This window comes from Cibotium barometz, chromosome 22 (assembly GCF_041138505.1).
Source record: "Cibotium barometz isolate CiBa-2024 chromosome 22, ASM4113850v1, whole genome shotgun sequence".
Lineage (NCBI taxonomy): Eukaryota > Viridiplantae > Streptophyta > Polypodiopsida > Cyatheales > Cibotiaceae > Cibotium > Cibotium barometz.
Window position 1 is genome coordinate 6353553 of NC_141067.1, and position 17304 is coordinate 6370856.

Sequence of the window (17304 nt, forward strand, 5' to 3'; positions counted from 1 at the left end):
ACATGCTTCTCATCTATACTAATTCGAAACCATATGAAATTTCCCTTCTCACTCAAATTGGTTTGATTAAAATTAAAGATTCTCTTGAGTAGCTAAGAATTTTATTTAGGTAGCAAAAAGAGTGCTAGGAGCCAATATTGCAATTGATGATGAATGAATACACACTTAAGGGTGGATTAATTAATGCATTTGCAAATATGTCACAACAATAAATTCATCGTCCCAATTCATAAACAAGAAAAAGAACAAGAGCAAACGTAATTCATCATCCCAATGGATAAAGATAAAGAGCAAACATGGGTTTAGATATACCCTATCTAAATTTTGGTACCCAAATAAAAAACAATATGAGAAAAAACTAAGCAGAACAAAGAATGGACATACCCTAACCATCGTAATTCATGAAAGAAAAAAACGAAATCCAACCAAGGTCAAAAAAGAAAAAGAGAACAAAGAGCACAAGAGCAGAACATGAGGTTTACCATCATGTCCTCCTCGCTCCAAAAACCTGTAGACCATCAGAATAGAACCAAATTGATTTAACGAGAGTTCAAAGAATGTGTAGAAAATGTCCCGAAGTCGGCTGCTGCTAAGAGAGAGAGAGAGGTGGCAAGTCGAGACTGAGATTTCTGTCTGTATTTGGCCACAGCAGAGCCAGGTTTCTTAAGCTAGCGGCAGCAGAGGAGAGGGATGGCTACTAAAGAGAAGAGGTCGCAGGTGTGTCTCAACTTGCGCGTGCGTGCCTGTGTGTGTGTGTGTGAGAGAGAGAGAGAGACAGAGAGAGAGAGCACTCTTTATCTGTTAGAAAAACTATGACCATTTTTTTCCCGAGTGCAGGTTGTGAGCAAAGTAGTCGAAGGTGTGGGCTTCAGCTTTTACAATCCGGAAGAGGTGCGTGCGATCAGCGTGAAACAGATCACAACCCCTATCTTACTGGACATGCTGGACAGACCAGTACCTGGAGGCCTTTATGACCCCGCCCTAGGCCCTCTGGAGCAAACTGGAAGGTAAGGCCAAAAGCAAGCCTTTTTTTTCCTGGCCGCAAGAAGTAAGGCTACAGCAAGGAAGTTCCCTAATGCTACAGCATTGTCCTTGCCGATTATCTGAACGTGCTTACAATCTAAGAAACATGTGCTCAATGTATAATCGAATGTTTTTAGTACGCCCAAGTACCACAAAGAGTACTTCCCTTGCAAATATTTGCCAGTAACGTGTTAGGTTTAGGGTTAAATTTAGGGCGAGCAATGAAGCATAGAAATCATAGTTGAGTTGCACAAGTGCAGAGAGGGTGAAACACACAAACTTCCACGAGTTGCATTAATTGATAAGAAAGCAAGGACACACCTTTTGTACAAAGATAATGAGGCGTTCAACCTCGTAGTGCCATGTGTCACACTTACTCCTAATGTCTCCATACCATATGAAAATACTAACACTAAATGTGTCCCTTGCACTTATTTCTAACCCCCTAACAACTTATTAATACATTTATCACTACCCATGTGCATAACTCCTACAAATCCCCCTTTTGTAGTTAATATGTGATCACGTAGAGAGTGACAGATCACTCTCCTAATGGAAGTAAGCCCAAAGCTTTGGGGAAAGCTTCAAACTTCTCTCGGGGTAGCTCCTCGGTGACGAGATTTGTAATGCTGTCATGCATAGAACAATAGATCAAGTGGATCTACCCTGCATGTAACCTCTCTCTCACATGGTGATGGTGAACCTCAATATACTTGGCTCTAGGATGAAATAGTGGGTTCCGTGCTACAGTCGTAGCACTCTGACCGTCAGTGAGGATAGGTGTGGTTATATGCTGACTCACACCCACATCTACCATCAATCTCCTCAGCCATACACACTCTACCGTCTTAGTGAATGTTGCGTTGTACTCAGGTTCACAAGAAGATGTAGCCGTAGTTGGTTGCGTTTTACTCAACCATGAAATGCATGAACTCCCAAGTAAAAAACAATTTCCACTTGTGGATTGTCTAGTGTCATAATCACCCGTCCAGTTAGAATCATTGTAAGCGTGCAAGTGAAAATCACCCCCCTGGCACAGAATAGTCCAAGTGTTTGAGTGCCTTGGAGGTACTTGAAAACGTGCTTTATAGCTTGCCAATGTTCTAAATTTTCTTTCTTGACATAAAGTGTACTCTCAGTTGCACTATTATGAAAGCCTTAGCTGTCCAAATATTCATGTATTTTCTCATACCAAGCTCGTGGAGCTTGTTTCATACCATACAAAACTTTCTTTAATTTGCAAACTTCATTTTTTGCCAATAATCACAAAGCCAATGGACTGATTTACATACACTTCTTCATGCAAATCCTCATTAAGAAAGGTTGTCTTTATGTCTAGATGGTGCACCTTCCATCCCATATGAGCCACCAATTGAATCACAGATGTGATGGACGTCATCTTGGAAGTGGGTGCAAAGGTCTCATCATAGTCAATCCCCTGTGAGGGCAAAAGGACAAAAGGACCAGATGACGAGAGATCATAGCGAAACAACACAACATGAAATATGTGAGTGAGTCTATATATAATGGTGAGTGAACATATGTACAAGAGCCCTGTGATGGGAGGTGACTCTGAGAAGTAAGACCAGTGCAGAGGCAAAGATGATGTCGGAGCTGAAGCATGGTCAGTGACGAAGGCTCGCGTCGATGTGAGGCAAAGCACTCCGAGAGGTGGTTGGTGTTGAAGGCTCGCGTCGGTGGATGTAGAGGCACTTCGAGGTGGTAGTGGCAGCGGAAGATGAGGTGATGCAGGCTCTGGTGACAAGGGTGCTGCGGTACCTAAGGTGGTAGATGAATAGTAGAGAGGGCTACCATCTTGAATGGTGCAAGCTCTGGTGACGAGGGTGCTACGTACCTGTCGGGTGTCGATGGTGAAGATAAGCAGAGAGTGGGCTGCCGTCCCGATGGTGTGATGTAGCAGAGAGTGGGCTGCTGTCCCAATGGTGAGAGCTGAGGAAAAATGCTGAAGTTCTGTATGTAGAAGAGAGGGCTGCTGTCCCATGAGCTGTGGTAAAACACTGATGATATGCTGATGTAAGCGTCGATGATATGCTGATGTAAACGCTAATGTAAGCGCTGATGACATGCTGATGTAAGCGCTGAATGTAGAAGAGAGGGCTGCTGTCCCACGGTGTGGCCTGTAGTGGGCTGCTATCCCAAGGTGTGGCCAGATGATAAAACGCTGAGGTGCTGTCTTGTCAGGCGATGATGATAAAGCAATGTGGTGTAGAGCCCGACAGTAGCAGTAGCAGTAGCAGCAGATAGTACCGGATATGTTCAAGAAGTAGTACACTGTGATGAATGATGAGGCTAACCTATATATATGGTGAGGGACTGCTGGTCGGCCAGCCTAAAGGCTGTCGGCCAGCAGCAAAGACACAAAAATCCTAAATAAAACCAATAAAAGCCCAATAAATTCCCTTTTTAGGGCTGGACAAAAACCTATTTTCACACATCCCTTTTTGTTGGGAGTAACCCTTTGGAACAAGTGGAGCCTTATATCTGTCAACAAATCCATTTGACTTTCTCTTCACTTTGTAAAACCCACTTTGTGCCAATCACATTCTTACCACAAGCAAGACTACCAGATCCCATGTGTGATTTAGCCAAAGTGTGATTCCATAATAGATCCTTTTGCATTGCTTCAAGCATGGTTCCGGCCGTAAAGAGCGTTAGTTTCTCACAAAGTTTTGGGACCAAGGGACGCATGAAGCAGTTTGGCTTGACAAGAACTTCTTTGAAGATTATTCGGCATTATTGATAGGCTATTTGAAGGCTATGCAGCTTCTGTCAAGTTAAGCAAGAAGGAAGGATGGCAACTTGCGAAGTCCATGAGGAGATTAAGGGATGATGACAATCATCCATGATCAAAGGTTGGAATCCTGTCATCAAGTTTAGCAAATGGACAGCTATAGAGGCAGGTGATTCCGTGTCCGGAATTTTCGACACCAATGTGTAAGAAAAATAGTGCTAATCCCTGATTAGTAAGTATATAAACAGTAGGTTTAAAGCACTAGCAGCTTTGACAGGCATCGGAAGGCTTCTCTGTGGACTAGGAACGAGTCGGCCAGGCAAAGGAAATGTCACACTTTAGGTCGGCAGCATATGCATATTTGTGGGTCCATGGAACTGGTCGAGTAGCTGTCGTCGAGTCAAAAAGGGCTTCCAAGAGCCTATAAAAGGCACAACATAAATTCATTTGTATTCATCGACCCTTTGGGACAGGTCACAGGTGTTTAGATTTCCCTTTTTGGAAGGCCAAAGGCCACATATTTTTTACAGCTTTAGTACTATATAATATACTGAAAAAATAGCGCTCTCTCTCTCTCTCTCTCTCTCTCTCTCTCTCTCTCTCTCTCTCTCTCTCTCTCTCTCTCTCTTCGTAATGGTTGGTTGATTAGATTACGAAAATGTAATACAAAGCAAAGGTCACACGACCAGCTATACAAACATGTACATAGAGGCGGTCAGACTGCACACACTAAAAGGGCACATGAGGCATGCCCACCGTTCGAAGAGCAGGAAATGCCCTAGCTGGTGACACCCGCCTCTCATGAGCACTCCCGCCGACCCCCCAATAGCCCCTGACCCAGAGCGGAGGCAGCCAGCGAGTTCTGTACGCCAATTGATTCACAGTTTCTCTGAGCCGGTTGAGATGACTATCGCAGCCTCCTCGATGAGAGCTCTTCCGCCAAAGTCTCCAGGTGGGCCCGTACGCCAATTGATTCACAGTTTCTCTGAGCCGGTTGAGATGATTATCGCAGCCTCCTCGGGGGGCCCTCAAGATCTTAGGACAGATGGTGGATTATAGTTTCTTCCACTGTCTTCCGGGGGAAGAGACACATATGTTCAAGGAGACATTAGCACCTCTTCGGATGTGTGGTCCTCCACCACTCTAGATCCTCCACCACCTAGACCCTCTACGCCAGAGAATGGCACGATGATCTTCTCATTCCCTTTCAGTGCAGCTCCTAGGACTGAGTGGGACTCAGAGTCGGTGACTGCCGCCATCCGGGTGGAGATGCAAATATTGTGGTGACATTTATACAAGGAAGGCTACCCGTATCAAAGCCCACTTGGCCGGGTTAAAGGGAAAGGGCATTGCTATATGCCCTGGAGTGCCCAAAGATGTGGTGAATCAGGTACGAGCACAGATGGCTACAAAGTCTCAAGATGAGAGAGAGGAGTTGTCGGGCAGTGGTCAAGGTGTGACCAAAAGGGCAAAGGATCAAGAAGAGGAAAGTGAAGGATCGGGTCAAGCTGGGCAAGATGTGGCTTCAAGTTCAGTGCACATGCAAATGCCTGTTAGTGGCGCACCGTCACGTCCACCTAAGTTGCCCATGGTGAATGCATTGAAGAGGGGGAGTGTGAAAGCACGCATCCAAAAGCAAGCTGTGGCAGCAACTACCAAGGAGATAACCAAATTGTTTATTCAATGTGCATTATCCTTCCACAGGCATCCAAAAGCAAGCTGTGGCAGCAACTACCAAGGAGATAACCAAATTGTTTATTCAATGTGCATTATCCTTCCACATATTGAAGACAAAGTGATGGAAAAGTTGCATGAGGGCAGTGCATCGGCTATGAGTGGGAGGGACCTTCATACAAGGCCTTGCGCACTCGTGAGCTCAGGAGAGAGCGTATGGAGGTAGAGGAGGACATACAACCCCTTAGAGCTACATGGGAGAAATATGGATGCACACTTCTATGTGATGGATGGTCAGATGTACGCAAAAGAAGTGTGTAACATTTTGGTGTCCTCTTGCAAGGGCACTATGTTCTTAAAGGCTATCGATGCCTCTTTGCCAGGTACAGTGGTGACAAGGGAGTTCATTTGGAGACACTTGCGTGAGGTTGTGATGGAGATAGGCCCAGAGAACATAGTGCAAGTTATTACAGATAATGGCTCTAATTGTGTTAGTATGGGCCGTATGTTGCATGAGGAGTTCCCAAAAATTGTTTGGACTCCTTGTGCATTACATAGCTTGGATTTGTTGATGGAGAATGTGGAAAACATGCCGTGGGTTGCCAAAGTGTTGGCCACTTCAAAGTTCATTGTCAAATTTGTCACAAAGAGGCCAAAGGTGATGAAAATCTTTAGAGTAGAGAGTGAGCTACAGCTCCAAAAACCCTCCTCCACTAGATTGGCCTACATGTTTATTCTAGTTGACAGGGTACTACGAGTTCGGGCCGGACTCTTGCGCGCACAGTTGTTTCACGCGCATGGTTTGAGATGAATGAGGTGAAAGACAGAAGGGCCAAATATGTGAAGTTTAAAACCACTGTAATGGAAGATGAAGCCTTTTGGAAGAAGGCTGAAGTGTTGGTGAGGATTCTACAGTGTCTTACGCATCACCGATATGGAGGGCAACACACTTGGCTTATTGTATGAGTATATGGACAAGATCGTTGAATGCATTAACAAGGCAGAAGGCTTGGAAGAAGAGGAGTAAGTACATTACTACATTGACTAGGAAGTTGTATCATTTATGCATAACACACCTAATGAATTTTAATGTTTTATGTATAATGTTATTATGTTTTAATGAATCAATTAGGGTGACGGATCTTCGCAATCCGTGGCTCACTCGATGGGATTGGTTTCATAGACCAATTCATGCTGTTGCACACATCCTTCATCCTCTATGGAGAAATGACAAGCAATTCTTATGTGAGGAGTTGGAGGATGGCTAGAGGGAGTACATTGATGATTTGACTAGTGGAGATGTGCAGCAGTTGAGGATACTAGAGCAAGAGCGCCTACACGTTCGGAATGGCACAGGAAAACACTTTGGGTCCCCCACTACTCGCCTTCGAGAGCGCCAACTTGAGCCTATGTCATGGTGGGAGAAATATGGCATTGGTGCTCCCCATCTGGTAGGAACTTTGTTGCAACTTGCCTGTGATCCTAATTTATTGTTTCATTTATTGTAGTAGCTTCTAAGCTCTTCTAATTTTTGAATAGCAGAGAAGCATTGCCATGATAGTTCTCTCACAGGACTGCAGCTCGGGTCCTTGTGAGAGAAACTGGAGTACTTAGGCCCTCTTACACACAAAAAAGAGGAACAGTTGGAGCGTTTGGTGTATTGCCATTGTAACCTTCGTCTTCTTGAGGAGAAAGGCAATCCCATTGAGCCTCGCCAGGTGAATGTCGACTTGATCGACATCGAGAAGGTGAAGGAAATTCCAGAGATCCCACCAGATGAGCAAGACATTTATGCTATGCTCTACGAGGAGGCCATGCAGCCGATTCGCACCACGCGGAGCCATTCGAGAGAGAGAGCCCGAGTTCAGGCCACGACTAGTTCATCAGCAGCAGCGAGATCTAGTGCTCGAGTTGGCACGAGTCAGGGTGTTGTAGCACAGATAGAGGAGGCAGATTTGGATGATTCAAATGATTCGGATGATTCATTTACTTACACTACATATTCAAAGGCTGAGGCATCTAATCATGATGTTGAGATGGATCAGGATGTGTAGACTCTAGAGTGTCAGTCTTCAGACTTGACATTATTTTTATTTCATTTGTACTTGGCACTTGTGATTGGAATTTGGCATTTTGATTGGACTTTGATCATGGATCATGGATGGTGGATTATGTCACTGGTCTCTTAGCTCTAGCCTCTAGAGTCTGAGTTCTTTAGTTATCATTCTTTCGAATCTCGATTTTTAAACTTTACAATGTATATGAATGGTTAATGTTAAATGGTCATTGGTAAATCGTTCCTTGGTCATTGTTTTCATGCACAAGGTTAACTTTTATACATGAAATCTGTGGTTCCAACATCCTAGGCTTAAAAACTATAGATACAGGCCATAATTACAGCTTTAAAAAATTAATGAATAAAAAACTTATTTAAAAAACTTCTCCAAAAATAAAAAACGTTATTAAAAGTATAAAACTTCCCGTTTTAAAAACGTCTCGCAACTATGCAGGCTCCATATGCCACATAGACACACCATGTCAGGCTACACCAGCCATACATGTATGTCATGTCAGGCTCCACATGCCACACATGAACAGTAGAAAAAAAATAGTAGCTGTAAGGAATTTTGTGACAGGGGGCATGATTAGTATCTTGGCAAGCACTTCCTTTTCAAATCGCGCCCCGGTTATTCTATCCCTTGAGGACCCCTGGAGGCACGACAGGCACGAGAGCTCTAGGATTCTGGATGGCCTCATTCAGGATTCCGAGATCTGCAGCAGGATAGAGCAGATTTGGACGGGAACGGACTTTACACATCAGGCTCTGTTGCACGCACTCTGGATGTTGGCCTAGGGGAGAACAACGGTTTCTTCCAGGAGACAGCCCAGAGGAGAATGGAGAGATTTCGGGAGTAGGAACGAAGTCTGAGGAGGGGCCTAGTCTCTTTACAATGGCTTCAGGAGCGTCAACTTGAGAGTCAGCTTGCTGCCACCCGCATGGAGATTAGATCCACAGAGGAGAGGAGGGTGGAGTACAGGTACCATGCCAGAGCTTCGTTCTGGACCCAGGCTGGGGACAGAGTCACAGGAGACTTCTTCGAGATAGCCGTCCCCCACAGGAGGAGAGATGGTATTGCAGGCAACATGGCCAAGGTGGAGCTATTGTTTCTGATCCCCCTCATGTGAGCCATCGCCATTGATTTCTTTCGTTTCCTCCTCAAAGGTGCCCCATTATTCCCATAGGTGATGGATGCGTGCGAGAGGGTCTGGCAACGCACGAGAGGTGGTTCCCCCCTCTCTTCGGTCCTACTTACTGACTCCATTCACAGCAGAGGAGTTGGCAAAGGCGATGACGGCGTTACCCAAGGGCAAATGCTCGGGGGCAGACAGGCCCCCCCAAGAAGCAAAGTACAGTTTCATTATCTTTCGCCATTGGTGCCATGGCTTGACAGGGTGCATTTCTTCATGCTCATGCCCATGGCCAAGCAAAAGAAAGCTTTCTCGCCTGTACTGTTGCACAGATGGTCTGCCAAGGAGCAGGAAGGCACTTCGAAAAGTCTGCAGTGTGTGAAAACTAGTGCTTACAGGGGCCGCCTATGGCAAAAAAAAGTCTTTTGCCGCACTTGCAGGGGCCGTTTATGGCAAAGGAGGTCTTCTGTGCAGTTAAGCTTTGCTCATCTCTGAAAGGTCACGGGTGATCAGCACAGAATCATCAAAGTATAATCCTGTCTATAAGCTTCCGCATGTTACAGTATTTGCGGGCAATGCAAGAGAGCGATGAGATGTGCTAGCAAAGAATAGAAGAATGTGAAGCTCGCTATTTTCAAGAATGGAAAGAAATCATGGTTAGATTTAAAGAAGAATGTGAAGCTCGAAGGCATCAAGAATACAAAGAACAACCATGGAGTCAAGAATTTAACCAAAGTCAAGCCCGCTTGGAAGCCATTTTTCAAAGAATGACTTCAACCGCAAAGGCCATAGGCAAAGGCATGAAAGTGGAGAATTCACCAAAGGTTAAAGCTCGAGAGGAGGGAGTTTCCAAGGATACCACAGAGCTTCCAAGACAAGAAGTAGATCAAGAGACAGTTTCATCAAGTAAGGAGTGTAGACCAATGGGAGCTCCTAAGAAGGTGCCAATGTCGGTGGTGGAAGAGTCAAAGCAGGAGTCGATGCAAGTACCAGATTTCATCTCAAATGACTAGCAGATTCCCAAGGAGGCCATAACACCTACCATTCAAGTATGTCTCTTTGAACCTACGGAGGAGGATGAGAACAGTTCCAAAACAGTTTGAGAGGGGACAAAAGAGTCTCCCATGTCGCAAGAGCATCCATTAACAAAGGAGCCAGAAGAAGAGCTAGTCAACAAGGGCACAAATTTGCATGGTTTGCCCCAACGCTCCACGTTTAGTATGAGGGGATGTCACATGCACACCTTCCATTTCTGCCACATAGACGTGATTATTTCTTGCAGCCACCTAAAGGGCAAAGTTAGAGGCCGTATATGGGCAATTTGGAGCAGTTTTGGGAGCTTAAATGTGTCATATGCGTAGAAGCTCTGTGTCTTCTTTCAGCCCTAAGCAACTAAATAGGAACCTTGATTGAAGTCACCAACAAAGACAAAGAGAGAGAAAGAGAGAGAGAGAGAGAGAGAGAAGCCAACAGAAAACAGCTCGTGATAGAGAGAGAGAGCTGTTTTAGGGTTTCGAATTGCTGTTTTAGGGTTTCGAATTGCTCTCTTACTGCTGTTTTCGGTTTTCGAACTGCTGTTTTTCACTGATTTAGGGTTTCAAACTGCTGTTTTAGGGTTTTGAACTGTTGTTTAAGGGTTTTGGGTTGCTGTTTTTAAGGTTTCAAACTGCTGTTTTAGGGTTTTGGGCTGCTGTTTAAGGGTTTTGTACTGCTGTTTAAGGGTTTTGGGCTGCTGTTTTAGGGTTTTGTACAGCTATATTCTGTTGTTTAGGCTTTCAGCACACACAGAGAGAGAGAGAGAGAGAGAGAGAGAGAGAGAGAGGAGAAAGTGGGAGAGATGTCGACTGTCAATGAAGATCTCATTACCAAGACAGTGGCTGGTTTGGGTCTTGACATTGACAAAGGCGAGACAGAGGATGAACTTCGTGAGCTAGGCCTTTCTAAAAGGCCTAATGTTCTGGCGGTGACAATAAAGATGAGGCTATGGTTGTGGCAGCAACCCCGAAGACAAATATGCCCTTGTTGGGTGATGGGTTAAACAATGTTTGTAATGATGCACAGGTGGATTGGGATTACTTGTTGGATTTCGCGAATTCCCTTCTTCAAGAATATGTGAAACATAATTAATCAAAGGTAGTGGATATCCCTAAAGAGGATGTTTTGGAAGTGTCAATGGACACGCCCCGTGTTTTGCAGGTCCTGGCAGCCTTCCATGATAAGGCTGCAATTTTCTTTTTCACAAGGCGCTTGCCACCAATGCATATGATCCGTCAGTGGTTGACTTCCCTTCTGCAGTCAAATCTGGTAGATGAAATTTCTGATGGACCCAGGGATTTTTTGAAATTACGTTTTAAACGCTTGAAGCTCAGTAGTTGGTGCTTCGAATGTATGCATTTCAAGCTCTATTGGGGAGCTTTTGCTAGACACTGTTTTCAATGTGGTCAATTGGGGCATTTCATGGCTGAGGGCAAGCTCAATGACAAAGATCAAGGGGTGCCTGTTGAGGTGGAGTCTCAAGTAGGCAAGGAGGCTTCTTACATGGTTGTGGAGGACACAGACAATACTTTTGATGTACAACATGTTGATGTACACTAGGTTGAGGATAGAGGAAAACAAGTAGTTCAGGAGGAGGCTCCTTGGAAAGATGTGGTTAGTTGTAAATGCAAAAAGATGGATCACTCATCCGGCCAAGGGAAAATCCGGAATTTGCATAATCCTCCTATTACTTATGGTCGTCGGGCTACTTCACATCACGGTGATGCTCATTCTCGGGACCGTTAGCCTTCTGTCTAGGGACGTGGATCTCTTCCTATGCAATATAATTTGCGTCCTCGATCTACGAGGGCTAATGAGCCTTGTTCTCCTCTGGCTTTTGATAGACAAGGCCGTGTTGTCACCCCTTGGGATAGAAGGTATACGAGTGAAAGAGGTAAACAATGGAATCAGCCCTCTTCATCCAGTCAACCATCTTGTAGGGTTTTGCAAAATGCTTTTGTAGTTTTGGGTGACTATATGGGTGACGTATGTGCAATGTTGGTTGCTACAGCAGGCCGCAACCTCGCTCTCATTGACTTTGTTTCTTGTCTTTATGAAGCAGGTTCATTGGAATGTGCAGGGGATTTCCTCCCATAAGAAGCAGTATGTCTTGTGGCAACCATTGTTGTCTAGCCAATGGGATGTTCTTTCTGCAGTTGAGCACAAACAACATAGTCAGGCGGGTGGTCATCAAGATGTACATGGTAGATTTATGGTTGTGGAGATCACTTATGAAGAACGACTTCTTTGGTTGGTTGGTGTGTATGCTCCCCATACAATAGGGGCTTGTTGTTCTCTTTGGCGTTGTTCTCTTTGGCGGGATCTGCAACAATGTTTGAGGTTAGGAAAACCAGGTTTTCTCATGGGGGATTTTAATATATGCTCTTCTGTTGATCAAGCTAATTCGCCTCACTCTATAATGGATAATCCGGAAAGCGGGTTTGGGACTCTTTTATGTCTCTACTCCTTAAACAAGACATTTGGTCCTGGGTGCATCCTTACGATTCTGGCTTTACTTTTCAGCCTTGCCAGTATCCTAGTACTTCGAGCAGGCTAGATAGAATGTATGTTATGCACGATGATTTATTTTTGCCTGAGATATTGAAAGTGGTTGTGGAGAGGCCACATGTTCTTTCATATCATTTCCCAGTGGTCTTGGACATAATGCATCAACCTGTGGATGTTTATAAAACTTTGCTTGGGAGGCTGCCTTTGCGCTTCAATCATAGCTTTCTTGACCATGAGGTCTTTAATGGATACATGCTGCAATTGATTGATAATTTTCAGCTACGTTTTATACAGCAAGGAATGTCAGCCTGGGATTGCTTTTTGTCTAATGCTCAACGCCTTGCTCGTCAATATGGTATTCATCAGGACTCAAAAAGGAGGCAAGAGCTGACAGTGCTGCAATCTTTACTGGGGGGCCTTGCAATCTCAAGCAGCTATATCACCGGTGAATGATAGAGTGGATACTGTTGTTACTTGGCTCTCTCGTAGAGTTGCTGAATGTCAAGAGGCAAGATACACGAGGGCTAAGTTATCTCCCCGATTGGAGGCCCTTAAGGATAATAATTGTCACACATAAATTTTATGCGCAGTTGCATCCCTCTTATGCTAGAGAGAATATTGTGAGGCTTGAAAATTCATTGGGAGAGATGATTTCAGAGCCTCGTTGCATCATTGATTTGAATGTTCAATTTTACCAGGAGCTTTTGGGCACTCCTTAGGTGCTATCTAATGATGTTCATCAAGCGCGCGCTAGTATTCTAGCATTGGTACAACATCAAGTGTCTTTGGACTCGGCCAACATTTTAGATGCTAATATTACAGAGCAGGAGGTTGGCTTTGTGCTTTCTCATTTGCCCAAAGACAAGAGCCCAAGCTGGGATGGCATTACTAATGAATTGTTTTCCAAGTATGCGGATCAGTTGAAGGGTCCATTGACATCCATTTGTCAGGAGATCTAGCAAACTGGAGCTATGCCTGAGTCTTGGAAAGTGGGGGTGATTCTGTTGTTGCCAAAGGTGCCTTCTCCCTTTGCTTTAAAACATTGGAGGCCTATCTCTTTGATGGGTTGTATGTATAAGGTTTTCTCTAAAGTCTCGGCAAACAGATTGCACAAGTTTTTGCCGGACTTGATACACCCTGCTCAGTATGGGTTTATAAAGGGGTGCAATATCTTGCATAATATCCTAATTGTTCAAATAGGCATTGATTATGCAAGGAAAACAAAGCAGGAGGTGGTGATGGTTCAGCTGGATTTGGAAAAAGCCTTTGATCATGCCAGCTGGTCTTTCCTTGTTGAATTGATGCATTCTATGGGATTTGAGCCACGTATGTCTCATTTGATCTACACTCTCAGCCATGGATCTCACTCTCGGATTATGATGAATAGTGGAGTTACGTCCCCAGTGTCCCTTACTCGTTCTCTGCGGCAAGGATGTCCATTGAGCCCTTTGCTTTGTGCTTTGGTTACTCATCCCATGCTTACTTTGCTTACTGAATTGGCTCAGGAGGGGCAGGTGGTTGGGCTAACTTTGCCTTCGGATCAACAATTGGTGGATCAAGCACTGGCTGATGATTCATTTATGTTTCTTGAAGCCAACAAAGCCAACACTGAGAAGGCAATAGCAACTTGGTCTTTGTTTGCGAAAGCTTTTGGGTTGCATATAAATACCCAGAAGTCAGCCCTTCTTAGTTGCACAGAGAGAGATTTACATGAGCTTGGTTGGCAAGGTCATGTTGTGCCGCGTGGGAACATTGTACATCACTTGGGCTATCCTATCGGGGTGGATGTCACCAACAAACAACTTTTAGAATGGATCTCAGGCCGTATTGGGGATAAGTTTGTGTACTCGAAGTCTCATGCATGGCCGTTTCACACCCAGGTTGACTTGGGTTTCATGGAAGCATATTACCACCCCAAAGAGACTGGGAGGGGTAGCTCTGTTGGATGTTTGGGTACACCTTCTTGCCCGTAGGTGGACTTTACTTCAGGCTATGTGTGTTGATTCCCAACCATGGATAGACGTGATTGTTGCATTTTTGGAGGATGTGGGTATTGTGCATGGGAAGACCTGGATTGTTACATCTTGGTGGGATGTTCTAAATGCTTCACAATCTGTGCGTGTATCTACTTCTCCTCTGTTGGATCATTTGTGTTACGGTTCACTTCTTGGAGACCACCAGATTCTCGCCGAGATGAGAACTCCCTACTTGCAGAGCTGTTGGCCACCTCTCCTGTGATTACTTAGCCAGAGAAGAATAATTGTAGACGACAATTCAACCATATGGCGAGACTGGGTGTTGTGAGGATGTATGATACTTTGTTGCCTGTGCAGTTGCAAATGTTATCATTCCGTCGTGTTTGTCATAGATTTCGTGTGCCCCAAGATTACAAGTGTATTTGGTTGCAGTTGCAACAAGTGCAATCTCTGGGGCGCCTTCCTAGGATGGATTCAAGATTGGGTGTTGGGTCGCAAGACCAAGCTGTTAAGGGCTTCCGCTAATGTTGTATATCATCTCATGCACGGGATGATTGGGTGTTGGGTCGCAAGACCAAGTTGTTAAGGGCTTCCGCTAATGTTGTATATCATCTTTTGGGCCAAGAGAAGAGATGGCTTGTAGGCTTGTAGCAAAAGCTAATAAAGTATGGAATGTTAAGAAAACGGCCTCCTGGTGGAAGCGCATCCTATTATGTGGTTGGCATTCCAAGCTTCCTTTTTAGGGCAAAGTGTTTATTTGGCGAGTCATGGTTGGGGGCATGTTTTTTGTCAAAGTCACACAACAGCAGCACGCACACCACCCTAGGGCACTGAGCAACGTTGGTGGCTAGGCTCCCATCTCCTAGCCGTTGCTCCCCCCCCTCCCCCCAAAAAAAAAAAACCCGACCGGAGGAGATATCTATGACAAGGTGCCACCACTATATATGGCTCTTTGACTTCCCATGCTCTTGCATATGGGATAATCCACCACAACTTCTAGTCATGCGATAACCCGAGAGTAGCTACGAGAATTGCCACCTACAACACCCTCCTTCAATTCGAGCACCTCGATCAAACAGAGGTTAGGACCGCCCAGGACCACACAAGCCGAGCTCTGATACCATGGTTGTTTCCGTACGCCGTACGAACGTATTCGTACGGTACGGTTCGTACGGTCGGCAACGCTCATCTTGTCCAATTTGAAAAACTAGCCGTTTTTGACCGTTTTTAGCCGTTTTTGACCGTTTTGGAGCCATAAGGCCTTATAAAAAAGGCTTCTCATCCCTCATTTGAATTTTGTTCAAGTCCTTGGTTACTTTCATAGTCTCTCACTCCCTTGCAAGGCTCAAGCTTTCCCTCCAATGTCATTCTACATTGCCCCCCTCTCTCTCTCCTTCCCTTTCTTCCTCTCCCTCCCTCTCCCTCTCCCTCAAGCTATTCCCTCCCTCTCTCTCCCTCTCCCTTTCCCTCTCCCTCAAGCTTTCACCCTCAAGCTACTCCCTCCCACACTCTCTCTCTCTCTCTCTCTCTCTCTCTCTCCCCCTTTCCCTCTCCCTCTCCCTCAAGCCTTCACCATCGGGCCTCAAGCTTGAAGCTACTCCATCTCTCTCTCGCTCTCCCTCTCTCTTTCCCTCGGGCCTCAAGGCTCAAGCTTTCATCCTCAACCTTCTCTCTCTCGAGTCTCTTCTACTCCCCCTCTCTCTAAACTTCATCATGGTGAGAGAGAAGAATCCTCCATGGGAGCTTCATACTTCCCATTATGCCCCATCCACAAACAAGAGCAAGTCCTATGATTGGGTTTGCAAGTATTGTGGCAAGGCCACCTCAAGTGGGCTCACAAGACTTGAAGAACATCTTGCTAAGGTGGGAGGGAACACTGTGCCATGCCCGGGTGTCCCACAAGCAATCGCCGATGAGGTCTTCAAGAAGATTCAAAGCAACCCACGAAGGAAGAGGAGTTTTGTAGAGATTGAGGAGACCATCTCCTCACATGCCCCTCCACCACCACCACCAAATGCACCTTCTCCGGCGGTCTCCGGCTCCGCTTCTGCTCCCGATACGTCCACTTACGTCTCCGAGTATTCTAAGCGGCCCATCCACATGAGGCAAGCCTCTCTTGCCGAAGCCTCTGGTGGGAGTATCCAAGTGAAGTCCCACATTCAAAAATTGCAAAATGAGGCTGAGGGAGAGATTGCACGTACGATCATCGAGTGCAATCTTTCATTCCATGTGCTCAAGGCAAAGCAATGGAAGAAAATGGTGGTTGCCATTGCAAAGGCGGGCTACCAAGAGGGGTGGACCGGTCTCTCCTACCATGACATGCGTGGGAAGAGACTTGAAGAAGAGAAGATGCACATCAATAAGCTACTTGATCCCGTGCGAGCAGGATGGGAGAAATATGGATGTAGCATCCTTTCCGATGGGTGGAGTGATCGGAAGAAAAGAGGTCTCATCAACATTCTTGTCTCCTCTCCACTTGGCACATACTTTGTGCGGGCCGTTGACACCGCACAAGGAGGGAAGAAGACCTCGGCCGAATTTATCTTCCACCACATTCGTCGAGCTATTGTTGAGGTAATCTCAAGACTCAAGAGTCAAGCCTCATCATTCATGACATATGTATTTAAGACTCAAGAGGTTAACTATTAAGTGACAAGTCTTAATGATTTTTAAGTTTTAACTTTAAATTTTATGTCCATTCATAGGTTGGTGTGGAGAATGTGGCGCAAGTAATCACCAACAATGCCTCTAATTGCCAAGCCATGGGCAAGATGGTTGAGGCGGAGTTCCCAAACATCGTGTGGACTCCATGTGCATCACATTCCCTTGACCTCCTCATGGAGGACATGGGTCATTTGCCATGGATCAAAACCATCGTGGATGACGCTCTTTCCATTGTCACCTTCTTCACCACCAAGCATAAGGTGCTTTCCATGTATCGGGCGCATTCCACGCTTGAGCTCAAGAAGCCCTCTTCCACACGCTTCGCATACATGTGGCTTCTTTTAGAGAGGCTCTATGATGTGAAGTCCGCGCTCCGGCAAACCGTAGTTTCCACTATGTGGAATGAGTGGGATGAGTCCAGCACCGATGCGGCCAAGGATATGCAACGACAATGCCTCAATGAGGAGTTTTGGAAACGGGTGC

At 45.4% G+C, this 17304-nt stretch overlaps 1 protein-coding gene across 2 annotated transcripts in view; it reads left to right on the forward strand.

Annotated features, from left to right (window-relative positions):
• The first annotated feature begins 364 nt into the window (after positions 1 to 364).
• Positions 365 to 17304, forward strand: part of NRPA1 (nuclear RNA polymerase A1) — a 102592-nt gene continuing 85652 nt past the window's right edge. The window contains exons 1-2 of one of the 2 annotated variants that reach the window (XM_086816325.1): positions 365 to 717; positions 838 to 1007. In XM_086816325.1, the coding sequence (XP_086672451.1) occupies positions 691 to 717; positions 838 to 1007 (197 nt within the window). In that variant the 5' untranslated portion in view covers positions 365 to 690. The remainder of the gene's footprint in view (positions 718 to 837; positions 1008 to 17304) is intronic. The other variant, XM_086816326.1, reaches the window with a different exon arrangement.